The sequence below is a fragment of the Vigna unguiculata genome, chromosome 4, assembly GCF_004118075.2.
Source record: "Vigna unguiculata cultivar IT97K-499-35 chromosome 4, ASM411807v1, whole genome shotgun sequence".
Taxonomy (NCBI): Eukaryota; Viridiplantae; Streptophyta; class Magnoliopsida; order Fabales; family Fabaceae; genus Vigna; species Vigna unguiculata.
In genome coordinates, this window is record NC_040282.1 from 38,197,901 (window position 1) to 38,225,543 (window position 27,643).

The 27,643-nt window shown below is 31.4% G+C and overlaps 2 protein-coding genes across 4 annotated transcripts; one reads left to right on the plus strand and one right to left on the minus strand.

The window, feature by feature from the left end:
* Window positions 1-7,939: 7,939 nt before the first annotated feature.
* Window positions 7,940-11,994, minus strand: LOC114182075 (protein ROOT PRIMORDIUM DEFECTIVE 1). 3 transcript variants are annotated; one of them, XM_028068824.1, is made up of 2 exons: window positions 10,102-11,994; window positions 7,940-8,191 (listed from the first exon to the last, which is right to left on the minus strand). In XM_028068824.1, exon 1 carries the CDS (start codon window positions 11,903-11,905, stop codon window positions 10,523-10,525), a length of 1,383 nt encoding a protein of 460 aa, XP_027924625.1. In that variant the 5' UTR covers window positions 11,906-11,994; the 3' UTR covers window positions 7,940-8,191; window positions 10,102-10,522. The 3 variants fall into 3 exon arrangements, with proteins under 3 accessions (XP_027924625.1, XP_027924623.1, XP_027924622.1); XM_028068822.1 differs by having other exon boundaries at window positions 7,940-8,765; XM_028068821.1 differs by having other exon boundaries at window positions 8,517-11,994.
* An 8,454-nt stretch (window positions 11,995-20,448) lies between these two features.
* LOC114182126 (probable methyltransferase PMT16) lies at window positions 20,449-25,726 on the plus strand. Its single transcript, XM_028068903.1, has 6 exons — window positions 20,449-21,229; window positions 23,047-23,257; window positions 23,792-24,092; window positions 24,583-24,975; window positions 25,069-25,146; window positions 25,302-25,726. Exons 1-6 carry the CDS (start codon window positions 20,552-20,554, stop codon window positions 25,531-25,533), a joined length of 1,893 nt encoding a protein of 630 aa, XP_027924704.1. The 5' UTR covers window positions 20,449-20,551; the 3' UTR covers window positions 25,534-25,726.
* The last annotated feature ends 1,917 nt before the right edge of the window (window positions 25,727-27,643 follow it).

Below are 27,643 nucleotides of genomic sequence, written 5' to 3' on the forward strand. Positions count from 1 at the left end.
TTTAATCAAGATCCGCCACTGTTGGAACTGATCCATGTGTGAAGTTGGAAGAAGGGATTCGATCCCATGTTACTTGGAACCAATCCCATTTATTACAATACACTATCAAAACAATGTATTATTTTATTATTTTCTAAATTTATTTTTCAATTTTAGTAGTAAAAAAATAACAAAGTAGTTATAAGTCATACAAATATCAATTTATACTACTTATTAATAAAGGACAATATGGTAATTTACCTATTACATCTATTAAAACATTTTTTTAATCTATCATATCAATCAAATCACTCACAAACTCTCACACATCTTACTTCAAAATTCACCCACTATCACCTCTAAATCCCTTAAAAACAACAACAAACAATTCACTCTCAAATTCACTCAAAACCATCTTCTCCCCCTCCCACAAATCCATCTAGCCAAGTGAACAAAGCCTAAGGGTGTGTTCCTTTGTAATGACGGATGTGGGAGAGAGTGTGAAGATGAATTTGTGTAGATTTGGGTGAATGGATTTTTGTGTTTTTTTTAGTGGATTTAGAGGATAAAGTGAGTGGATTTGAAGATATTTTTAATAAAAATTAGTGAAAGATTTGATTGATGTGATAGATAAAATTAATTGTTAAAATATATATATATATTTATTAAGTTACCATAATACCATTGTGTACAACGAGATGAATTTTTGAATTGATGTTCTTAAAATAATTTTTAAATTAGTTATTTTTACTCATAAAAAATAAATAAAATTTTTTGACTCTGGCGAACAAACCACAAGCTTCGGCCATCCAGCTTTACCAGTGGTGCAGACACAGCTCCTCCGGCAGCTCCGGCGACTTCAACCAACTCCTCCACCTGCAAAAAAATGAAACAAAATGTAAAAAATAAAAAAGTAAAAATCATCGACATCGGTGTCATAACCGGTGTCATTCCTTTATAAATCAAGGCACCGATTACGTAACAGGTGCCATCCTCCTCTCATAACACCACAACACCGCAGCATCGGTGCATAGAACCACCCAAACACATCGTCCAACCACACATTATGCACCACCTCAACGCACGGCCACCTCCTTCATGGCATTCCTCGACCACTACACCCCAAACCACCTCATCTTCTTCCCCCTCCATGCACTCAACAAAATTGAAGGGTAATTTCGTAAATAGATGCAGTATACTCGCGTATCCTTGCACTTTTGAGGGGATGGAATAATCCATTCATCCCTCAAATCATCTCTTGCTTATCCCTTCAATTCATCTAAACTGAACACACTCACCTACCAAAATCCGCTCTCCCAAATTTACTTAAACAGTACAACACCCTCAAACGAACACTGCATAAAAGACAGAAAATAAATAAGTATAAATAAATTCAAACAAGAATTCACTATAAGTTTGTATTCACTGTATCATGTATTTATGTGCATTAAAAAAACTACAAATGAAATTAATGGGATTTCGAAACCCCAAGAAAAACACTAAAAATGATGACTTACATAATAAAGGTTTGAAATTCCTAGAAAATAGCGGGAATTTGGAACCTCCTAGTAGTTTATGGGTTTTGAAATCCCTGGTAATTTATGAGGGTTATAAAATCCTTGCACGAAAATCTTGTTTTACCAAAAGTTACTCAAAATTGACGATAATCTATTAATTACACTAGTTTTATTTAAAAAAGTCAAATCGCATGTAACATACTTAGTAGGGATTAAAATTTTCAAAAACAACAAATAAAACCCCGCTAAAACCAATTTTTATTTAGTGATTATATTGATAACTAATTTTTGGATGAAGTTGGATAAAGTTTATTAAAAAATATACAAATTTAGTTTGTAAATATTAACATTAGTTAAATTGCTATATTATTAGAGTAGGTTTAGTTAATTTTAACACAGATACAAAATATTGATTCTTTTAAAATAAATTAAAAATATTTTAATTTTTTAAATAAAATAAACGTTTGTGTTAATATCATGTTACCATCGACTTAATTAATTTAGGTTCATTTAAAAATACTCAAAGGAGTAAATAAATTAGTGCAACTTAACATATACTAATTAAAATAAATAAATTAGAATCATATTACCATGCACTAAATTATTTATTTTTAATATTTATATTTATTTAAATTAACATTGATCAAATAAATTTTAAAATAAAAATATATTGAGTGTTAGACTTGATTAATATTAAAATGCTTGAATTAAATAATTAATTTGAAAATTAGTAATAAATTAACATTGACTAAACCAAGTCAATCATCAAAAATTAGGACTAACCAATACAAGATAAATTCGATATTAATAATAACATTCAAAGTTGGCTTTTGCCCTGTGTTAAATATATCTTTCCTCATAATGGATAGATATTAAATTTAGAAATCTTTATTTAGAACAATAATATTTTTTATGAATAATTTTTCATGTAAATATATGAAACTTACTTACAATTATAAATGTGATAGTGATATATTTATTTGAGAAAATTAGAAACAACTATATTTATCATATATTTTCAATGATATAAATGACCATTGTTGACTATAACTCTGTAATATTATTTCTATTGAAGTATCTTAAAATTTCTTTTGATATGCTATGCCAACTAAAACTGGAATGTGTCATGTGATGCTAAATAAGTCAAATGTTGTTCATTGAATGAGTTTAGTCCAACTTAATAGTCAATTTTTACCCAATATTTTAATTGGGTTTTCTTAATTATAACATTGATTAATCCATTTAGTCCAAACTAATTAATGGTGGGTGGGATCTGGAAAACAAAATAGATATGGTATAAACATATACACATTCAATTCAAACATTAAACACACATGTATATACTTAAGTCATCAAATTTTAAAGTAGAAATGTAAAAGTCAAAAGCTTTGACAATATATTTTATAGTAAACCATGACAAAATAAATATATTAACTTACTAGACAAAGTATACAAATTCAAGTTAAATTTTTTTTATTATGTTAATAATATAAAATATTATGTGACATTATCTAACGAAGTCATAATGTTATACACACCAAACTCTCAAAAACATTAACCTCTTTTCGACTAATTTATTTACAACTTTGTTAAATTTCTTACACATAAACACCTATAATTTTAATGTAATAAATATGGATATAAATAAATAAATATATATATATATATATATCCTTCTTATTTATTTTTGGATTGAATACGTTTTTGGTCCCTTCATTTTCAGTAAATTTTGAAATTAGTCTATTTCAAAATTTTGGACCAATTTAGTCCTTTATCTTTCAAAATACGTGAATTTAATTCTTTTAATCATATTTTGTTAAATTTATTTTGACATTTCAAGCGCGTTTCACAATAGTATTTGACTTAACATTAAAGCAACAATATGTCAAACAATATAAGCAACTCAAATACAATCCTGAAATGTATAAGAAACATCAAATAAACCTAACAATATTTGATTAAAAGGACTAAATCCGCATATTTCGAAATATGAATGACTAAATTGGTTCAAAGTTTCGAAATAGACTAATTTCAAAATTCACTTAAAGTTAAGGAACCAAAAACATATTTAACCCTTTATTTTTTATAAAAATGTCAAGAAAATTAATATATGTTAACATAAAGATGAAGACATTTTGTCATTATTTCCTGGGGTAAGTGTAATGATAGTGAAATTTGAGTCATATGTATAGTATAAAGTTGAAATGTTGTGATCGTGATTAAATAAAAAGAAAAAGAAAAGATATTTATTTATTAGAGACCCGTTTTTTAAATTAAAAGCAAGTTGGAATCTTGACTCATGCCTATATAGCAAGCATGCAAGTTAAGATTTTTTGTGTTAGATAGTGTTTGTCTTCTATAGTGACTTCTATACCAAACCCTAATTAAATTTTAATAATGCTGACATTTGATTGAGCTATTCGCCGAAGTTAAGGGCGATTGTGAATTCCAAAACATACATTATTTATATAACAAGTGGCCAAATTGTGTATTGAATAAACAATTTTTTTCACTTACATACTGTGTTTACTTTGTTGGATGAGAAAAACATCAAAACTTATTAGTTGGATTAACCAGAAAAGAGCATTTCTACCACAACAAGAAAATGAAATTGGTTCTTGAAATCTTAGCTTGGAAAGTTAATGTAAAAATAAATATACTTTTTATTAAAAATATCACATCGATGAAAAATAAAGTGAATTTACAAAATATAATATATATATATATATATATATATATATATATATATATATTATTTTGCGGTTGGAAGCTTTGAAAAAATAGAAAAAAAAAGTTTACAAATCATAAGTATTCTCTTTAATACTATCTTACTAATTTTTGTGTAAACAAATTATGTCCTTGCTCGAACACTCTTTCTAAAACAACAAAATTTATTATTTCAACGGTATTAGTATACAGGGATGGCATCAATCGGGTCGAACGAAGATAATAGCTACCACAAAAAAAAAAACACTCACTACCTGTTCTATTACTCGCGTGAATACTTGTTTTAAAAATATTTGTAGATTTTCTTACATTTGTGGGTATCCGTAGATACATGTAAATCTTTAAAAAAATATTTTATAAACTTTTAAAATAAAATTTAATTAAAATTACAAATATATATATATATGAAATAAAATTTAAATTAAATTAATTATAAATTTAATTTAATTTAATAAAATATAAATTAAATTTTAATTTTAATTAAATTTAACTTAATAACATATAACTTAATTTCAATTTTATTTTTTTCTGGATAACAAATACCTATAAGTATGAATAGTATATCACTCGCACCCAATCCATTTATAAACAAGTATTAAATATTCGTTATTCGCATGTAATAAATACTAGTAGATTTTATTCACGAATACTCACGAACACGTGTATTTTTGTCATTCCTACTAGTATCATGATTGAAACAAAGGCTATAATATAGGTTGTTGGATTTTAGTCTTCTTCTAAATTGATTCAAAGGAGTCATCTCATTTTAAAACATGTCATTTGAGGAGGCTGTCGAGGTTAGGAGCTTGGTAATTATTTCTTTGAAGAAGATCCTTCATCATTTTGGAATAGCTTGAAAATGTTTTACAAATTTTTTGCATAAACTCCCTTTAAATTCTAAAACTTTCACACTTATTTATTTATATATATATATATATATATATATATATATATATATATATACACACAAATTTCATCTTAAAAATTAATTTTATAAAATTGAATTAAGTTTAAAGTTTATTTCTTAATATTTTTGTAATCATAAATAAAGACTAATGACCACTTGTCTCATTTTTTTTTCTTGATTTAATGGGAAAAAACAAAGATATAACTTGAGTATGCCAACTTTTAACTACATAATATAAGCTTTAGATGAAGACAAAGGCTATATAAAATTGAGAACACGTATGAGATCTAAAGATGAAACGGTGATTAATTATATGTATATAGTGTATGAAGATAAGAATCAGTGTTCTTATCACTAACCCTTTTGAGATTCTTTTTATAATCTTTTTATCCTTCAAAGCAACAACTTTCAAAAAGACGCGTTGTTTATGGATGATTCCATTTTCATTTCGTGGTTCAATAATTAATCAAAACAACATGGCTTATTTATATGAATAGTCGCTTTAATCGATAAAATTCAAACCATTTTTTAGAATATCACCATCTTGCAAATTTATGGTTTTCTCTTTAGATTTTACAACAAAATATCTTATTTTACGATAATATCGAATGATTGAATCCATCTTTTTCATTCAGCAAGCTAGATTTAACGAGGATGCAAGTCAAAAAGTTGGTTATAGATATAATACATGAACTGATTATTCACTTAATTGTGAAATGAAATGATGAGAGTTTTCTCATGCCTTGCGTAACGCAACAATAAAGCGTGTTTATTGATTTAATTTCTTACAGATTTCAACCTCCTAAGTATATTATAATAATTTAATAAATAACATGCAAATTGATCAATGACGTCCTATGGTTTGTGCCCGCTACATTTTTTTTTAATTGAAAATTATTATAATTTCCTAATAAACCGAGAAGGATAAGAAATCGTATCAGCAGCTTGTCATTCGTCAACTAGAAACAAGAAATTGGGAAGAAAAAATGGCTTTTAGGAAGTTTTAGGGCCAAAAACATCACATTAAATGGTTGACTTGTGGGTTAAAAAAAAAGTAACATCAAATAGTATCATTTGATTGAGAATAAAAAAAAAATCCTTAAGCTTGAGCTGTTAAGTCTTCAAGGCTACATCAATCATATAATCATTAATTGAATACATGCTTTAGAGTCATTGGTTAAATATGTTTCTCCTGTTTTGACACGAAATTCAAAATTTTTTTTCTTAAACTTTGTTATACTTTTATCTTTAAACTTTAAAAATGAACGAATATAATCATTTTGATATTATTACATCAAATTTTCTTTTATGTTTCAAACATATTTCATGCTACCACTTGATTTATTTACCTCGTTTGATATATTTTCACTTCAATGTTTATTGAAAAATACATTTTAATATCAAAAAAGAAAAACATATAAAAACTTTAGACAAACTAATTCAATTCTAAGTAATAATTGATAGACTAAAAACATATTTAACTATTAAAAGAAAAATATTTGTGAATTACAATTTTTTTCATTGTCCTATGAATCTTTTTTTTTAAATATATTTTTAATGTCTTAAATTTTGGTAAAAATTAAAATTAATTTTTCTTTAATAATAATATTTGAACTGTTTACATAGTTTCACACATTCTTGCTTCAATATTATCTAAGAAACATTTTTGAAATATTAAATAAACATCACAAAATTCATTTAAAATAACTAAATTTACACATTTTAAAAAATGGATGATTAAATTGATTCAAAATTTCAAAAAAAAAAAACTAATTTCAAATTTTATTAAAAATTAAATGACCAAAAATATATTTAATTTTTTTTATTACTTGTAACCCTAGAAATTATTCTTCACTCTTCACGTCGCAGAACATCTATTTATATACAAATCAAAATTGTGTTTTTTTCTCGATGAAAATGGCATGTACTTGGTAACACTTAGTTAGAGGTTTGAGTGCATGAAGAAATTATACTTAACGGGTTGTCAGATTTTCACGTTTTAGACATTTACAAAAACTGCACTGAATTGAATTGGACCTTTGTTGATCCATAATTCCTTTGCCAAAAATACCTGCAAAATCAACTGATTGTTAAATTTAATCAACTTATATCCTCACTGCTAATGCCTGATAATAAGGGTTTTGATATAGTAGCACCATACTTTTGCATTCTTTATACATTCCCTTCATCTTTCTTCATCTCTCTCTTCCACTCTCTTAATTATATCATTCATTTCTTTTCTTTCTTTCTTTTGCATTGGGACTTTAAAAGAAATGCTGCCACAATTAATTTTAACATTAAGGTTTTAGATATGTATCACTGAACACAGCACAATCCAGTGATCCTGATCCTTTGTTAAGGGTTCTCGGCTAGGTACTACAGCATGTTATCATCACAGGACCTTCAAATCGGGTCTTCATGATGGATAACATGCATTCAGATATCTTCATTGAGATGTTCCTTTGGTTGACAAGTAAATCCATGAATTTAAAAAGACTAGAGCTAACAACACACTATCACATTTTTTTTCTATTACAATCTTAATTATTTATTGACATTCACAAAAGAGTTACAAAATCACGAGTAGAGATCATTAATTAAATAAAATGTGGAAACTATTTTTTTTTTGTAATTTTCAATTGTATTCAACAAGAAACAAAGCAATTAAAAGAGTGCATTACATTGTTAAAGTTTCTAACTTAAAACAGCTCGGAGGATCAGTAGAGTCATTCTGGCCATGAGACTGATGGTGATTTCCAGGAAATTAATTTAGAAATGCATTACTAAACCAAACCAAACCAGGAGATGCTTTTCGACTAGAGAACCCAACAAGTTTTATTTCAGACAAACTGGTTTGGTGTTAGTGAGAACTAGTTCAGAGAATATACTAAGTGATTGAATCTAAATTAGAACAAGAAAAAGATGCGAACCGGTTTAAAATCGGTTTAAAACCTGTTCTGCATTGGTTTAAACTGCACGTCTCAGAACTGCGTCCTAGCATTGTCAGACAAACAACATCCTAGATCTTGAAAGCCTTAGTCTGAATAATCCTCATAAACACCTGTTCAAATTTTTACATTTCATGATTGTTTGGGTTTCCAAACTGGAAGGCATTTTGTAATACAAATTGTTAGCTGCAAATAATTTGTAGATACATAAGCATATATAAAAGCAACAATAAATATAATTACAATGCGAAAAAACAGTATACTTTTGTTTTTTATCTAACAGTTAATTCCACACTTAACGTGATTCATGTTATGAATGCATATATGCAAGCAGAATGAAGCAAGCCACCACAGTGGGTGGTGATTAGGTTCAGTTCTGGCACCTTATAAAAGCTTTATGGAATTGATGAATTATTCAATAAACAAAGAAATGATTACCAAATGGGGGACCACTCCTGGAAATTTAATACGAGAAGTGGACTCGGCCAAATCTCCATAATCTACATCGGATGCCTTAGATGTAAAGGTGAATTCGCGGTGTGAATTTCAGCAAGCAATGATTAAACCAAGTAACTGGCAAAAAATGTACTGAACCAACACCAACAATCCAAAAATATTTAATTCAGCATCCGTATACCAAACACCTTTCACAACAGGGATCTCGAACTCTTCCCTGAATGAAAGTACCTAACAGAGAAGAATAGGTTTAATTTGCGGTCAATCATACGGAGACAAACATGGACCACAATATTTGTAGAGATCCTAACAGGGGAAAAAATGGTGATAGAAATTTCTCATTTATAACTTTCTTTACGTTAGCACTTGTCATCATCCTCCGGAGTCTTAGTGTTCTATGAACTCAAAGCAGCACGTAAAGTTTAGAATATCGCACTTGTGGTAGATTATAGGCAGTAGAAGAAACAATAATCAACACAGTTCGTATAATGCAATATTAAGCACAATATTGAAAGAGAATCAAACCACAGACTTCCATAAACCTCGACTACTTTCAGACAATGAGACTAGACATTTTAAATCAATTGAAATGAAAGCCTTCCTAGTGTTAGAATTTAATTCAGTCTTATTTGGTGTACATCTGTTTTTTACTTACTAATATATTAATTTTCTTAAACATTTGACTGGCACGCAGCTGGATAGGATTTGGTTTCAGTGATAAACCAGAGAGAGAATATGGTTACATTACAGTCTTAACTATACAAGTTTTATCGGGGACGATCTTATTTATGATGAATTCTGCTGAGAGAGAGAGAGAGAGAGAGAGAGAGAGAGAGAGAACAACTCAAAGAAACTTCCCTTGTGATTGAGGAAGGATTTGAAAAGAGGACCGTTAAAGATTTTCCTTCCCTCTTCAACGATCTCCTATATCCTATGACAGATGTTTGATATGGGTTGGGGATTGTCATTCTTAGGAACAGCCAGTCAACACAGACATGAAGAGATGTAAAGGCTAGAGCTCATGCATAGATTTGATGGCTAAGTTTCAATTTCAAACTCATTTGTGATTACAATATAAACTGGCTAACCAACTGGTCAAAGAATTTGTTTTATGAAAAAAATGGTTTGGGTTTATAAATCTGTTTGAGGAACTTGGTAGTTATGGAATTTTTTGGTTTGATCTTCTATTTCACCGCAGGAAACTAGAAGATTTTGTTTTGGTGAATCCTGCAAAACAAATATAGTGCAGACCATTCGTTAAGTACACCACAGCTATCCATTGTCAGCTTCTTGAATACACCTCTTCTTGAATACACCTCTGCCTAGAAGTAGTAAAATTAATACCAAAATTCAGAAGGTACTGTAAATGACTGGTATTTATCCAAATGCAGATGAGTTGCTACACGCCTCATTGAACATCCATCAGAGTGGGGCACTTGATTTTCTAACATGATGTCTCAAGGTTAAAGCTGTTATTTCTTTGATTTATTGGTGTTTCCACCTATAAAAGAAAATCTATATGTACAGGTATATACTGTGAAAGGTGAGTTGATGATGACATGGATACCTTCTCTCTACCTCCAAGGCCAATTCCTCTCCATAAATAAGACAATTCAATCCAACCTCCAGGAAGAGCTCGGCTGAAGATCTCAGTCGCATCAAATCCCGACCTCAATAAAACCTTCAGAAAGAGCCAGTTTCACATAGGACCAGTATTGCTCCCCTCCTTCATTACAGGAGAGTCCACACTTTTCATAATACCAGTAGGTCGGACTAAATCACTATAGATCAAGCTGGGTTAATCACCACAAATCATATTACTTCAGTTAAGATGCAGAAAAAACAAGAATCTTAACTCCTCATTTTCTATTACTCCAAAATTTCGGAAGTTAGAATTCAAAATTTAAGAATTCAGAACTGTATGAAGAGATTTTTCTCAATTGCAAAATTGAAGGAAATGTAGGTCAAATAGGTTCCCAAATACTCAGCTATGATGTCCTTTGCAGTGATGCACTATCCACAAAATCATTACCCTCATCTCCCAAATCAACATCAGAACCTATATCTGACGTCAAATCATCCTCTGCATCCTTATCCAGCCCCACACCATCTTCCCCCTTAAAATCTTCACAAGCATCCTCCACATACGTCCTCGTTACCTGCCCCATTTCGTCCTCTAACCTGCTTCTCCTGTACCCAACCAACTCCTTATCAACCTTGGCTTTCCGTGGACTCAAGAGCACAAGCTCAGCTAGCTTCCTCCGTGCCAAATACAACTCATTCGGCTCAATCAGCTCGCCTTTCCTATACGCTTCCCTAAGGAATACAGTGTGAAGCTTCCCCTGATTCCCCCTGGTGGAGACATAGAAAATACCTTGGTGCTGGAGCAGGAAATCCTTCAACCTCTTGGGCAGGTTCATCGCCATCCGGAAATGTGCGATCCGCTCCAATGTAATCTTCTTCTCCACAGTCAACGACAACAATTCATGAATGGTGGCAACAGCTCTCTTCTCCATCCTCTTCTGGGCCTCAATGGACCTCAAATCATACCCACAAACATTCTCATATGGGGACCAATAAGGAAGCCTCTGCCACTTCCACATTGCAATCCTAAAATACTTACCTATCTTAAAACCAGGTGGAAAATCAATGATAAAAGAAAACCTAATATCCTCAGCATCACCACCTCTCTGTCTATACTCCCTCTCCCTAACCTCCTCAATCGCGCAAGTTGCTAACCTAGGGTCCCGATCCACAACCTCAATGTACTTCATCCTAGTTTCCTTTGCATCAATCAAACGGAAAAACTGAGGGTACCTCAGAACCACCGAGTTTTCGAAGTCGTCGGGAAGCCCGAAGGCGGAGCGTGCGATGCGCACGTGCTCGAGGCGGAGCCTGCCTTCGTTCGTCATCAGCAGAAGCTTCCGAAGCCGAGTGACGGCGCGTGGAATCTGCTCCGCGAGCGCTTGGCGCTCCTGCTGGATCTGGAGAATGGCTTTGCGGGTGAGGCGGCAGAAGAGAATGCGCTGGACGGGGTGCTCAAAGATTTCGAAGACGTGCGGGAACTTGAGGACGAACGCACCAGCCTCGTGGCGCGTGAAACCGAAGCGGCGCACAAGGGTTTCGAGGCGCGAGATTGGGAGCGATTGGGTGGGCTCGGGGAGGATGATGCTCTGAAATTTGAGGACCTTGCGCGTTTTCTTCTCCACTTCCATGTAGTTGTCGTAGCCATGGTCACGAACCCTAAGTTGCTTTTTGGGGATTGCGGTGGATTGCGCGAATTCTCGGAAGAAATTGAAATTAGGGTTGTACGGGAAATTATCGAGATTGCGCTTGAAGAAGTTGGAGGCTCGACAAGCGAAGACTCGCATTTTGGGGTTTAGGGTTTTGGTGGTTCTGCTATGGAGGATGTACGATGAAGCAGTGAAGTGTGAAGAAGTAGGGGTAGGTTGGGAAAATAGCAATGTAGAGGGGTGATAATGGAATTGTCGTATTTTTTGGGTTTCTTTTTTCGAATGGGCTTGTTAAGTAGGCTTTATTTTTTCGTAGAAGCCCAAATTAATTGCATCTAACATTTTTTAGCAGATGTAAATTTGTTTAAAAATATAAATTTGTTTAATACAATCTGTTAATCATTCTTTATATATAAATATAAATTAATGCGGGGTTAATAAGGCAATAGTTATTTTATTTTTATAGCTGAAAACAATTAATATAAATATCTATTAATCAACTGATTATATTTTTTAGTTACTTGTTAATTTTAAAAAAATGGGCTAATTATTTGGTTAAATTAGTAATTTTTCATTTTTATTTTTTCCCTCCCTTATTTTTGTTCCTTTTCTTTTTACTCCTTTGAACCAAATAATTTATTAAATTATATTATAATAATGAGATGTAAAAAAAAATATTTCAGGCGCAAAATAAAAAATTGCACCTATTTTTGGTTATATCATTAATATGAACATCCTAATACCTACACACGGGTTAAGCTTTAAAGTTTAAATTCAATATAAATTTAATTAATTTCAAAAAATAAATTCTAGATTTCTTTAAATATTTCAGGTTAATTCTTAAATCAAGAAAGATATAAAAGAATGGTTAAATATGTTTTTGGTTCTTTAACTTTCAATGAATTCTAAATTAGTCAATTTCAAAACTTTTGATCAATTTAATCCTTCATCTCTTAAAATACGTGAATTTAGTCTTTTTAATCATTTTTTGAAATACTATTATGAAACGCGTTTGAAATGTCAAATAAACTTAATAAAATTTGATTAAAATGACTAAATCTACATGTTTCGAAAGATTAATGTATAAATTAGTCAAATGTTCTAAAATGGACTAATTCCAAAATTTATTGAAAGTTCAGGGACCAAAAACATATTTAACTCTAAAAAGAAATCGAGTCCCGTCTAATATGATTGCAAGTTCTGGGATTATTTTTCAAACTTAAATTTGAAAACAAAACCTGTAAGCCCCTTTTTTTGTTCCTAAGAGTTGGGCCTAGCCTTTTCGTAGGCCCAAGACCAGCCCATCAAGGGACCCCAATATCCCCTTCCAGCTCACTCATTCTACACTTGTCTCCTTTTCAGAAACCTGTCTCCCTCCCTCAAACACTATTGACTCTAGAAAAGAGCTTTGCTAAGGCACAAAGGAATACTCACATCTTCAAGCTAACTAAGTCCACCCCAACCCCAAGTAAGTGATTCTCATGATTCCTAGTCAGTTTGTCCCTCTACACCTTTTGGGGTACGTCGGTTTGGTTAGGGTTTAACCATCTGCTCTCGTTTTGTCCTTGTTTTCCATGTTTTAGCACTACTTAGTTCTGGGAGTTGTGGTGCTCCTTAGTTTCGGACCCATTTGCTTTAGTTGCCCTTAATATAGGTAAGGGAAGCTAGATTTTTCGTCTTTTGCTGTAGGTGCTTGTTTTCACTTCTGTTGTTGCATAAATGATTTGGGAAATGTTTGTGCTCGGGTGAGATAAAAAATAATATGTTTGGTTGGATTGTTTCTGGGTTGCATGTGTGGAACAGTGGGGGAGAACTGATAATCTACCCAAGTGAGCTTGTCTCGCCTAGGCGAGAATAGCAGGAGCTCGCCCAAGATTTTGCCTCGAGCACTCGCCCAGGCGGTCAGTTCACGTTTTAAGCGACACCCTGTCTCGTTCAGGCGAGAGCTCGTGAGATCTCCCAGGGGCCACTGTTGCAGTCTCGCCTAAGCGAGAGCCTACAACTTAAGCGAGGCAACTTCCCTCGCCTGAGCGAGGGCTCTAGCTTGAGCGAGGCTAGTGCAGTGGTGCGTGTTGACACTGTTTTCTTGACTGGTTGGATGATTTGTTGCATGTCTTGTCTAGATTACTCTTCCTAAACAAGATGTATGTGAATATGTTTGGTTGTTTGAATTCTATGAACGAAATTGGCATGCTTGGTATGTGATTGATCATGGATTTGTGGATTGGTGGTGTTTTAACATGAGAATTGGATGAATGAAATAAATGAGGTGGGAATGGTATGAGAAACATGATTCTGATTGTGAGATAGGCGTAATTCCATGAGTCTCGTGGGGAGATCTCATGGTGGTGTGTAGTGTATATATTAAGATAAGGATTCAAGTAAGGATCACATCCTGAAACTCTAAAGTGTCAGTGAGTCTCATGTAGAGCAAACTGACCCAAGTGGTGAGAGTAGTGGGAGGCCCTAGTCTTTGGCAGGATAATGGCCTTAGACGCTTAAAGGCTAACCTTGTGTGTGGTAGGGTGAAACCCATTGGCAATGGCTCTACAGAGCAGTAGAGGCCACCACAAGTGCAAGCGTCCAATGAATCTGATCTTAGTATATGTATCCGGATAATTGAGTCATAGTTTCGTGCTTGGTTGCCCTAACATGAATTGGTGCCTACTTTGATGCATGCTTGAGAACTGTTTTAATTATCTGTTTGCTATAATATGTCAAATTCATCTTTCACTAGCTTACCCTTTCATGTCTCGTGAATGTTCTTGTCTTGCTTTCTCTTTTGCGATGATCACCTTGTTAGTAGGAGTAGATGGAGGAAATGTTGAAGGTAGACATGACGGTGGCAGCGGTGCAATTTAGATGGCCTGTTGTGTGTAGCTCTTAGTAGCAGTTTTAAGGCTCTAATGCCATTGTAATCCCCTGCTGTATGAACAGTTTCTTTTGCAAAATAGTTAATTTTTAGATTCATGTTTAGCTTATGGCATTATGTTTTGTATGCCCTAGAAATTTCCAGTACCCTTATTGGATGAGTGTAATAGTGAATCTTTATGCATCTCGTCCCCCTGATTGCTCTTTTATTACTATAATTATGCGATGTTTAATTTAGTAGATTTAATCTATTTAAATGGGATGTCATAAAACCTAATTAAAAAAAGAAAGGGTTATAAAATAGTTTTCAAAAGAAATTAAAAATACTTAGAGAAAAATTATGAGAATACAAAAATTGATTTCAAAAATTAATGTTTTTAATAAATATTATTCATATAAAAAATATTTAACAAAACTACAATGACAAAGGTTGTCATCTATACCAACATGCACTAGTGTTATTTTAGAATTTTGGAATCAATAATATATTTACTTATCATTAGATATTAGATGCGTCTAACCTGATATAGTTATCTGATATTTTATGCGAGTTTGCTTATTTAGTTTGTAGTATACCAGTAAAATTACATGTTTACTTGCCTTATTTTTTTAAAATAATAAAATGTAATATATGTTATAAGTACAATGATTAAGATTAGCCTAACAACGAGATAAATATAACAAAAATCTATATATATATATATATATATATATATATATATATATATATATATATATATATATATATTAAACGAGTTTGTTCACACATCGACTAAATGAGTATAACAAAAATCATTATAAAAGTCTTGCAATACATAATAAATGAATTTGTTTATACACTAATTAAATGAGTATAAAGTAAAAATATTACACAAATCATTTCATATATTGATTAAATGAGTTTAAGATTATATTAATTAGATGAGTATGAAAAACAAAATCATCTTAAAATAAAGGTGTGTCAATACCACATTCTATAAAATAAATCATTTTTGGTCGTCAATACCCTCTCAGAAGACCATGAATACAAACCCAACATCTATGTTTTTCAGAATAAGAATGCGTTTGTTGCAATCAAACTAGAATGCCAGAACAATAAACTCTTCAAACGTATTTTGAGAAAAAACATTTATTAGATTTGATAACTTAGCTTTTACAAAACCCCAAGTTTTGTTTTCAGATATTGCAAACTGAACCTATTGCAAGGATATTTTGCTTTCTACAAATAATAAAATATTATTAAATAATAAACCTACCTAAAAACCAAATTTAATATACTCAATTATTATAAATAAATAACATCTCTAAGTAAAAAAAAGAAAGAAAAGACCCATGCATATGCACGAATGAAGACCTAGTTACCAAAAAAAAAAAGTCTTTCATTGACCCAAATACTTTCAAATCACATTAAGTTTTTTACAAAGTCCAAGTGTGTGAAAGATTTAGCCCTTTTATCAATAAAATATGCCATTGCAATTGATTTTTACAATCTCTGAACCAACAATAGCAATCGAGGTTGTTCTCCCTCAATTTTTCTATGCACCTTAACGACGATGCAATTGTAAAAGGTGTGCACTTTATTTTTCAGTTTTATCCCTCTTGAAAATTCAAGCAGCTTTTAACACAGAGATTCCAACGTCACTTTAAATCAATTCCATTCACGTAGTAATTTGGAATAGATGTCTCAAGTGTATTATTAGACAAACAACCTACATTTTAAAAGTATGAGCTTATGTAGAAAGGAAACCAACTATATAGTTTTGAATTCATGAAAGTTATAATTTTTCATAATAACTTCTCCAAATTCACCATGCTATAGTAAAAAAGCCTAAATTTTGCGAATGATTTTAGTTTCACCTAAAAGATAATACACAAATTTTAAAAAAATCCAAATTTAAGGCTAAATAAGATTTTTTTGGTTAAATATATTTTTAATTCATAAACTTAAACGTAAGATTGAAATTCATCTATGTTCTAAATTTTGACACATTTTATTCTCTAAATTTAAAAATAAATAAATATAATTTATGTTGAACCTAATAATGTTAATCTTTTCAAACTTGTTAAACAATGTTTTGAGATCTATATTTGAGTTAAAATATGTTATATAATGTAAATTATTTTCATTTTATTGAAAGGTTAAGTGATGTGGGATCCCTTAGCATAAAAGAATATTAATCTGTTATGGAAATATTAACTTCAACGATTTAAACTTTTATTTAAAGTCCACCACACTCTCACAATTTCTTGAAACCAACCATTGATGTGTTTTAATAAAAGCATCGGTTCTCACCAATTCAAAACGTAGAGCGACTGAAGCGTGCAATGAGGCGGAAACTCACGAAACGAGGACCCAAGTCCTGCCGGTCGGGTCGGAGCTGTCACCAGACGAGACCCAACTTGCGTGGTTAACCATTAATTATACCCTTTTAATTACTCGTCAAATTAATTTTCACATTTTATAAAAATAATAACCTATGTTCTATTAATTGAATTTGATTAAGTTCTAATTTTGAAACTTAAGTAATCTTATTAATTATCATAATGTTATTCTATACTCTCTATTCTGTATATATGATGGTTGGGTTATTAGAAGAACTTACTTTATCAATGCAAAACTTAATTAATAATACATCGTGTTTTGAATAAAGTATAAATTACAAAAAAAAAATTATTATTTTAACCAATAAGTCAGAATTAATTAAGTGATTGGTTAACAAAATTATAATCAATTTTAATATCTAAAAGGAATAATAATTTTTTTATATAAAAAAATAGAGATGGGGAAGATAAAATTTATGTGTATGAAATTAAAGCCCATGCACATTTGTCATATTGGATACATGTCAGATATTATCCCTTCGTATTCCCCAGGTAACCATCCATGCAACATCATGATAACTCGTCACCATGCCCATAAATATTAATAAACATTAATAAAAGCGAAAAAAAAAATATCTTACTCATTTTATAGATTTTTTGAGTTGGCCATCAGATCAAACCTATTTTAAATTTTAAATTTTCTTTTTCTTTCAATAGAAAAACAGTAATAAGAATATAAAAATTATTTTTTTACAAATTATTTGCCCATGTGATTTTTTTCCATGTATGTTTAACTCTTTAATTAACAACATGTGTGGCAATTACAAAACTCTCTATAAATATATATTTGGAAATTAATAAAAGGCTTTATTTAATGCATGTATAAATGGAGCAATGCTAGTACATTGTAAAATAAGCACCCTCACACTCAATAAAGAAAAAATAAAACTAAGTATTACAGTATTAATTAGTTTAAATTTATTGGCCTATATAGTAAGTTAGTTCGTTGGCTCTTTAAATAACTTAGTGTAAGGTGATGAGGATATATATATATATATATATAAATGAAAGTATTTTTTAATTTTGAAAACGTGCAAAAATATGAATTAAGGGAAAAAATGTTGTTGATGACGCAATTGAATCGTGTTTGAATTATTAGTGAGAGATGAACAATGCACCACGACCCTACCGTACGTTACCATGCACCTAACTTGTCATGATCAATTTCTAAGAAAAAGAATGGTACTATTTTGATACGTTTAACACTTTCAGGTCATTTATGAATTGAAACTAAAAATAATTTAAATATTTTTTTTAAAAATTTTGTGAGATATTTTTAAGGATAAAATTATTTTTTTAAAAATAAATTATATCTTAAATGTAGTGACTTAGCGAGGTCATCTAAATATATTAATATTTAAGATTAAACCCTGTATTTATATTTTTATCGTATGGGTTTCATATTTTTATTATTGAAGTAGTTTACAGATATCAAAAGCATTGCACGAAGATGAAAATGCATTTATTTTTCACGTTAAAAATTTGAAAAGTGAGCTGTTTTTAATTTTTATATTTTCAGTTAAATTGTAAGAAAATATTTATATATTTCATCAGATATATTCTTTGTACAAATTAATGATTAGATTTTACGTACTATTTAAGAAAAAAATATACGACCTTGTAAAAAAAATTAATATGAGAGAGTACATTTCCATTTGAAGAAAAGATACAGAAACTTCACATCGTGTTCCTCTGTGAAAATTTAATATGGTAACAATCCATCTCCATTTGAAGATAGGGTTCTGAGTATCATTTTTCACATAAATGGTAATTAATTGATTAAGATCAACTGTTCTTGAAGGACTATTAAGTGGATCTATAAATTGTTTTAATTGTAGAAATTTTGGAATTAATTATTGAAGACAAGCTTGTGAATACTAGTTCAAATTTAAATTACGATCTAATTAAATGCAACGTGTTTGCGATCTTGTTTGTCCAATGTAAACGGGTGTTTCTAGGGCATGTTACTCCCGGGACGGTACGTACTAAACCAGATTAATTACTTCAAATACATTAACTTATTTACTTACACAATCATGCAAATTAATACAACAGAACTATTATTCAAGAGAAAAATAGAAACTGAAACAAGTTAATTACATGACATAGACAGTGACATAGACAGTGTGATGAAATGAAATTAAATTGTGAAAATATCACTTGATCCTTAAATTTATGTTATTATTTATTTATTATTATTTTTTTTGTTTGAACTTAATTGAACCTTGTATTATTTAAAGTAGACAATATGATTCTTTTTTCTCAATAAGTTTTATGAGGTGATCACATGTGGGATTAAAGTCTTTTTTTTTTTAATTTCTCTTTCTATAGAGATACAACTAGAAATACTAATCGATCAGATTGGATATGAATAATGTCTATCCGCAACAAAAGAAAATTCATTCGTAATCTATTTATTTATCTGTTGGGTACCTGTTTAAAAAATACTTGTAAATATTTAAAAACCTACGTGAATATCTGTAAATATTTTAAAAAAGATATTTTATAATTTTTTAAAATAAAATTTAATTAAAATTACAAAAAATATAAATATAAATTAAAATTTAATTTTAATAAAATATAATTTTTAATTTTTAATTTTAACAAGTAACAAATATCCACAAATGAAGATAATATGATAATCACATCCAACTCATTTATAAACATAAATGTTACCTTTAAATAATAAATACTTACTACGAATATCAACTTTCGTCAATAATTTTATCCACAAATATAAAAAATAGAGATATTTTTTCCATCCCCGAATACAACCCGAGATCAATTCTTTCAAATTCAATATTTTTGTTTTTGTTGTAACTTTTATATTATTTTTCGAGATCCGTAATGACAGCCATAAAAAATAATTATTAGACTAAAAACACATAATCACTTATATCAACCGTAGTTTAACACAAAAAATCACACTTCCTCTATTTAATAAATGTTATAACTTAAATCAGTAAAAAATAAATATAAAAATAAAAAACGAATAAAAATCCTAATATTTGAAATCAAATTTATAGTTAAATCTAAAATAAGGAAAATTTGAGTTGGTTTGATTTCTTTCTCATTTTTTTTTCTTTTATCATCTTGTTCAAGCTCCCATTCAATTTCTCAATTTGGTCTATTGATTGCACTAGTCTCTACCAGCAGCTACCTCAAAACTTGTTTCAAAAAATTCTTACGAAACTCACTTTCTGGTGTGAGATTCATGAGAACCAGTTGTGAGAATTTATGGTTGTAGTCAAAGATGCATTTCATTGTGAATAATGTTTCTTGAGATTTTCCAAACAACGTTGAAATGCTTGAGCAATTATTACTTTACATCACCATTGGTGAAAACACATTCTGTCACTTTCTCCAAATCTGGTCCCACTTCTGAACCCTCACACCACTCTGCTATGTAATCCACCTCTTCCACTTCATTCAATACTTAAACCCCCCACACTCCACCAATCACCACACACACACACGCTCACTTTCTCACACCCAAAAATCACTGATTTTTTTCTTCTTACAAACACCACCATGCCCAGTGGTGATTCAACTCCACCCTACCATCCCACCACCAAACCCTCCAAACCAAACACTCACTGCAAAAAAACAAACCTCTATTCCCTCGTCGCACTCCTCTGCATTTTCTCATACACCTTCGGTGCGTACCAGCAAAACTCCAAAACCACACCACCCACAACAACACTTTCAACAAAACCATGTTTCCATAGCGTTCCCTCCACCTCTCACCTAGATTTCTCCTCTCACCACAACGCCACTGCCGCCTCCCTCCCTCTTCCCACTTCCACATTTCGCTACCCTCCCTGCGACGTGTCGCTCAGCGAGTACACCCCATGCGAGGACCACGACCGCTCCCTCCGCTACTCTCGCCACAAGATGGTGTACCGCGAGCGCCACTGTCCGTCGAAGACCGAAACTCTCAAGTGCCGCGTCCCCGCGCCGCACGGCTATCGTAACCCCTTCCCGTGGCCGGCCAGCCGCGACGTCGCGTGGTACGCCAACGTGCCGCACCGCGAACTCACCGTCGAGAAGGCCGTGCAGAACTGGATCCGCTACAACGGCGACCGCTTCCACTTCCCCGGCGGCGGCACCATGTTCCCCGACGGTGCTGACAAGTACATTGACGACATTGGGAAGTTAGTTAACCTCCGCGACGGTACGGTGAGGACCGCCGTCGATACTGGCTGTGGGGTACGCGCGCTTTCCGTTTTTCTCCGTTTTTTATTTTTTGATTTTTGGTTCGTTGTTTCATGGTTAAGAAAACGTTTTTTCAAAAAGGAAAAAAAAATTAAAGTGGTCTTTTAGATTGGGTTGGAACATCTTTGTGCATGTTAATGTTTTTTACTTTTGGTACATGAATGATGATGTTTCCACCGTTTGGGACCCCACCCCCTTATATATATATATTTATAATTTCGAAAATTAAAGTGATCATTGATTTGTTATATTTTGTAATTGTTATAAATATTTTTATTTGGTATTTTTTATTTTCTCTTAATCATTAATATTTTGTATTACTATTGAAAACAAAATTGAGTTTTCGAAAGAATAAACTGGGTTTAAAGTGTGATCATCATTACTACTTCGTAATATGAGAAGAAATGGGTCTAATCCTAAGGGCCTTATTCTTTACAACAACTTAAGGGGTTGTGCCTTCGATTCACGGGTGTTAACTATTGATATGTTTTGTAGCAACTTTAGATTTAGGAGATGCGTGAGTAGAAGACTCACTCACTGTTTAACTGAGACAAGGGTCACATAGTAAAACAAGAAAAACGAACAAGACTCACGAACTATCACGTATATAATTTTATTAATTTTTACAGCAATTATTTTAAAGTTCTGTGATTAGATGTGTACAATTAAACTCTAGTGAAAATGCTTTAGATTCCAAAATTGACATTCAGATTAGGGTGAGTTTGTCTTCTTCTGGGGAAGGTTTTTCGGATAATTTTGTAACTTTGTGTGTGATTTGTTCGTTTTTGAGACAAATGGATCCAAAACTAGTGTATCTGCCTGGCTTTCTGGCCTTTACAAAAGCGAGTAATGATATTCTCTTGGATTTTCTCTATTAAATATTTCTCGGGATAGAAATTGTACACTTTGTTTTTGGAATCGAAATTCCAGCTTACTGCATTTTTTTTTCTCTTTTCCCCGTAATTTCTAAGTTTGCGTGAATTTCGACTTTTTTTTTTTTTTCATTTTGTGTTTGATTTTCTTTGATGCTACATTTCCTATTTTTTGAACAATCTCTTTAGAGAGATTCCGTGATACTCAAGAACTAGTTAAGCTGCTGTTATAACTAGTTAGAAATATTTTTTGGTTCGGACCTATACAATAATTTTTACATGGATCTTAACAAGACAACTGTTTTTTTTTTTTCTGTCAGTTTTACCTTTGACTTTTACTAAAGAAATAAGAAATGTATTCCACAGTTGAATTTACCGGGCGAGGTAGGTGCTTGACGAGGTAAACTAATATAGATAGTACTATAACTGTGATTCCAAACTTAATATATTATAGTTTACTGTGATTTATAAGCATTGATCGCGTTCGGCTGGAAGTGGAAACATATTTGAGTTGCTGATTATTATAATGCTATTCTTTAATTTGTTTATTCCCTAACGAGGCATTTGTCTGGTTAATCACAAACCAGATGTACTCTTCCTAACCTAGGTTTTCGATTCATGTATTTAGTATGTTACATTATAATGTTAGATTAAGCTATTATTATTTTAAGTCATTTTTTCGCGGATCACATGTGATGTCCCGATCACATCTTTGGAAGATTCATCTGCAATCTTACTCAATAATATGTACGTGTTGTGGTTCAAAGGACCAAAAGGGTAAACCTTAGAAAAACCTGTTACTGACTCAAAATCTTGTCAGCTATATTTTATGTCAAAAAATGGCTTCTTTTGTCAAGAATAATTTTAAGAAACTGAATTTAATTGGTGAACTGTGTAATTGGCCATATTTTAATATTACCAAAAACTTTGATAATGCAGGTTGCTAGTTGGGGAGCCTATCTCCTTTCACGTGACATCATAACAGTGTCAGTTGCACCAAGGGACACCCATGAAGCACAAGTTCAGTTTGCTCTTGAAAGAGGGGTTCCTGCATTAATTGGAGTACTAGCCTCAAAGAGGTTGCCTTTTCCTTCCAGAGCCTTTGACATGGCACATTGTTCACGATGCCTCATTCCATGGGCTGAATACGGTATCAATATTCTCACTCACCAAATGCCAGATATTGTAGGCTTCTCTTCAAAAGAAAACTAAATAAAATAATGGTTTCATAGGTATTTTAGTCTATGGAAAATTTTGGTTTGAGTTTTTATAAATTGTAAAAATAGGCTTTATGATAACGTTTTATGTTTTACATTATCAGAACAACTATTTGAGTCATCTTCTGTAAGTTATATCTCTATAGGATTATACACAGTAGTTTAAATAAATTAATGTGTGAAGAGTAAGACTAATTTAAAGTGACACCCTCAGACTTATTGAGACTCTGGACATGACTTCCTGACATTCTATTGTTTTGGACATTCCACTTCACCAAAATACATGTGTTTTTGTGTAACAAGGATGTCAATGTAATGTTTTGGGTATTAGTGTAAAAGTAAAAAAAACAGAGTGCATCTGAAAAATTGTTTGTGTTGTTTTATATATTTAAGCTAGAAAGAATGAAGCTTTATGATTCAAAATTAACGTGTTTTTTTTTTTTTTCTTTTCCCATTCGTGGAATTAGATGGGCTTTATCTAAATGAAATTGATCGAATTCTAAGACCCGGTGGGTATTGGATTCTATCTGGGCCACCAATTCGTTGGAAGAAATATTGGAGAGGATGGGAAAGAACAAAAGAGGATTTGAATGAAGAGCAGACCAAAATTGAGAATGTCGCTAAAAGCCTGTGCTGGAACAAGCTAGTGGAGAAGGATGATATAGCCATCTGGCAGAAAGCCAAAAACCATTTGGAATGCAAAGCGAACCACGAGCTCACTCATCACCGACGTTTCTGCAAGGCACAGGATAACCCTGACAAGGCCTGGTATTTTCCATTACTCGTGTTTGATTTTTTTCAAGTAAACATTTTCAATCTGTTTTATTGTTTATGGTTAAATTAATCTGTGCACTTCGTTAAAAAACTGTCATGCACTCACAATTTGACACGAATAAGAAATTTGTTAATTACTATTTTAGAAGTTATACATATTATGATTCCTGATTAGTTGGTAATGTAAATGTTTTCCATTGAAATTGTATATATACTAAACACGGTTTTAAATACATAAACCTGATTACAGGGTACGTAATGTATGTACTGACAGTAAAAGAATTCAAGCTGTCGTCCAGTGACAAATTGTCATGTACGATATTTTGAATGACTTTTACAATGCTTGTTTAACAATTTTTTTTTTTTTATCAACTAATAGTTTTTTTTTTTTTTTGCAGTGGATAAGAACTACTATCTAAATACTCTGAAACTCTATGAACTTCGTGAGCTCTTTAACTTGAGCTTTTTTATATTCACTTTTCAGGTACACTGATATGCAAACATGTTTGAGTCCTCTGCCTGATGTATCCAGCAAAGAAGAAACTGCAGGTGGGGCATTGAAAAACTGGCCTGACAGACTAAAAGCCACCCCACCAAGGATTTCTAAGGGTACCATAAAGGGTGTTACCCCCGAAATTTTCTCAAATGATAACAAGCTGTGGAAGAAAAGGGTATCATATTATAAGAATGTTAATAATCAGCTAGAAAAAGCTGGGAGGTATCGCAACCTTTTAGACATGAATGCTTACTTGGGTGGATTTGCTGCTGCTCTGATAGATTCCCCTGTCTGGGTCATGAATGTGGTTCCTGTTCAGGCCAAGGTTGATACACTTGGTGCAATATATGAAAGGGGGTTGATTGGAACATACCATAATTGGTTAGCTCAGTTTTTCTTCAATCTTTATTTGATGGAATCCATTCCTTTTTCTTTTCTCTCTGTAAAATGTTTGTGGCCATCATAATGTTGCAGGTGTGAAGCAATGTCTACTTATCCCAGAACTTATGACTTAATTCATGCTGATTCGGTGTTCAGCCTCTACAGTCATAGGTATACATTTATTTATTTTAACATTAACTGAAATTTTCAACAAAGTTTAAAAATTTGGATTTGTCTTGGCTATTAAATCAAAATGAAAAAGTTGAGTGATTTTGAATGTCTGAACATGAAACTAAATAGAGAGTTGATCTGTTTATGCATTGTAGATGTGAATTGGAAGACATATTGCTGGAGATGGATAGGATTCTTAGACCAGAGGGAAGTGTAATAATTCGAGATGATGTTGATATATTGGTAAAGGTAAAGAGTATAGTGAATGGCATGGATTGGAACAGTCAAATTGTGGACCATGAAGATGGCCCTCTTGAAAGAGAGAAACTTTTATTTGCTGTCAAAAACTATTGGACATCTCCACTTCATCCCCACAAGAATAGTTAAATACATAATTTTAGCCATTTAGATGCCCCTTTTACCAGTTTATGTCCTTTGTTGTTACTTTAGTTTTTTCTTTTTTTGTAAGTTTTTTATTGTTATTCTTTTTGTAATTTTTATTTTTTTCTTTTCTTTTGGGGCTCGAGCTGCATATTTTGATATCTAGTTGATTGAAAAATCACTTTTTAACTTCTCACAAGTTAGCTTCCCGATAAAGCTTTTTATTGGCACCAATACTTAGTATCCATATATTTAAGTTTTTTCTTATAATTGTAAGAATAAAGATTTGTATTTTAAAGTTGAAGTCATGTTAAAAAATTTAATTTTAATTTTTAATATAATTATTTAACATATAAACTATAATATACATGTTTAAAAAGTTATATTATTTTGATTCTTGTAAATACAATCATTATTTTATAAAATAGTTTTGTCTATAAATGAATTGACTTATAAATCAAGGAGTCTCAGCTTTAAGTCTATTAAGATTAAAGGTTAAATGAGCGGAAAACATAAAACACTTAATTTATGATGAAGAACATAGGGTGGCAATTAGGGTCTGGTTTGTTGGATTGGCTCGCAGGTCTGCGAAAAAATACGGGGCGGTCAGGATAGTTAGCCCATAGGCCTGTAGTGGTCCGGTCTGCATAAGCTCGTAGTCTGCGCGGGCAGGTCCACAAGTCCGCATAAAATTAAAAAAAAAAAACTTGCACTTGTGTATATTAATTACTTTTTATGGACTCTTGTATTAACGTTTCAAATTCTTGTATAACTGGAAAAAATAAATATTATGTATTTTTTTAATGTGCTAAAATTTAAAGACTAGGTTGTGTATGTCATAGTATCAATGATGAAAATGTTGAATTATCAATTTATCATCTAATTCTCCCAAAGTCTTTACTTAATTTTGTAAACTTCTTAAAGTTTCCCAAATTTTAAATATTGAAAGTTTTATCATAAAAATTTTTAAAAAATTAAAATTAAAAAAAGTCAAGAAATATACGGGGCGAACCAGTATTTGCAGCCCACATAAAATGTGCGGGACGGAACAGACTAGCCCGTGTTATGCGGGCCTTATGCGAGCCGGACCTAAACAGGTCGGCCCGCATTGCCACCCCTAAAAGAACAATAACAAATATGTAAGCACTGTAGAGTTTTGTTGTGTTTCCAAAAAGTTATATATTCATTTTTAATTTTCTCAAAACCTTATTTATGCTTTTTTTTTTTAATTTAAAGACACTCTACTTTTGATCTTTAAAGTGATTTTTTATTGTGTTCATTTAATAATGACAAAAAAAAATAGTTAGCTAGTACTATTAAAAATATTAAATGTTTAATATTAAATTATATGACACCCAAAAACCTTTTCTACTCGATTCAAATTATTTTTCATTATTATTCACTTTTTTCTTTCCACAAAACATTTAATTTTTTTATACTATTTTACTTTTACGATGTATTTTCAAATGAATGAAAGTATCATTACTCTAATTATAATTCTAACTCATTTTTATCTTTAAAATCACTATACCTTTTTTTATCTAATATAAAAATATCATCTGAAAGTTGATTTAAGAAAATTAAAGGAACAAAAAATGAGATTTATAAAAAATTTCAATATTTTCTTATAAAGCGATGGAAAATATATATAGTACCTCTTTCATAGTTCAGAAGAAATTAGTGGTTTTTTAGTAAGGTATTTTATGTGAAATATTAATTTTTCTTTTCTCATCTGTCTACATTAAATATTAGAAACATACATTTTTATTAATAAATAAATGAGAAGAAAAAATTTAAAAAATCATTTATTTATTATTAATAAAGAGTAATATATGGCAAGAAATAGAGGAAAAAAGATTAAAGAAGTGATGCTCTTCATGTTAAGTTGGGATGCTGCAGCACCAAAGTTGTGAGTTGAAGAGCTCAAGGGTAGGTGCCTCACAGAATGAAGAAGCCTTCTTCTGCTCCCAAACTTCAGCACCATAAATAGAGACATTGCAGACACGAAAAGCATATACAGTGAGAGAGTAGAAACGAAATAAGCAGAAAACATTTGAAGTATAATCGAAGTGATGGGTGCAGCAGCAAAATCTGTCTTAGGTTGTCAACTTGCTGT

Bases quoted from the DNA above. Each gene is read 5' to 3' on its own strand.
- LOC114182126 (XM_028068903.1), top strand. From the start codon at position 20,552: ATGCCCAGTGGTGATTCAACTCCACCCTACCATCCCACCACCAAACCC. The intron at 23,258-23,791 runs GTATCAATATTC...TCGTGGAATTAG, and splicing joins CATTCCATGGGCTGAATACG to ATGGGCTTTATCTAAATGAA. The intron at 24,976-25,068 runs GTTAGCTCAGTT...ATAATGTTGCAG, and splicing joins ATTGGAACATACCATAATTG to GTGTGAAGCAATGTCTACTT.
- LOC114182075 (XM_028068824.1), bottom strand. From the start codon at position 11,905: ATGCGAGTCTTCGCTTGTCGAGCCTCCAACTTCTTCAAGCGCAATCTC.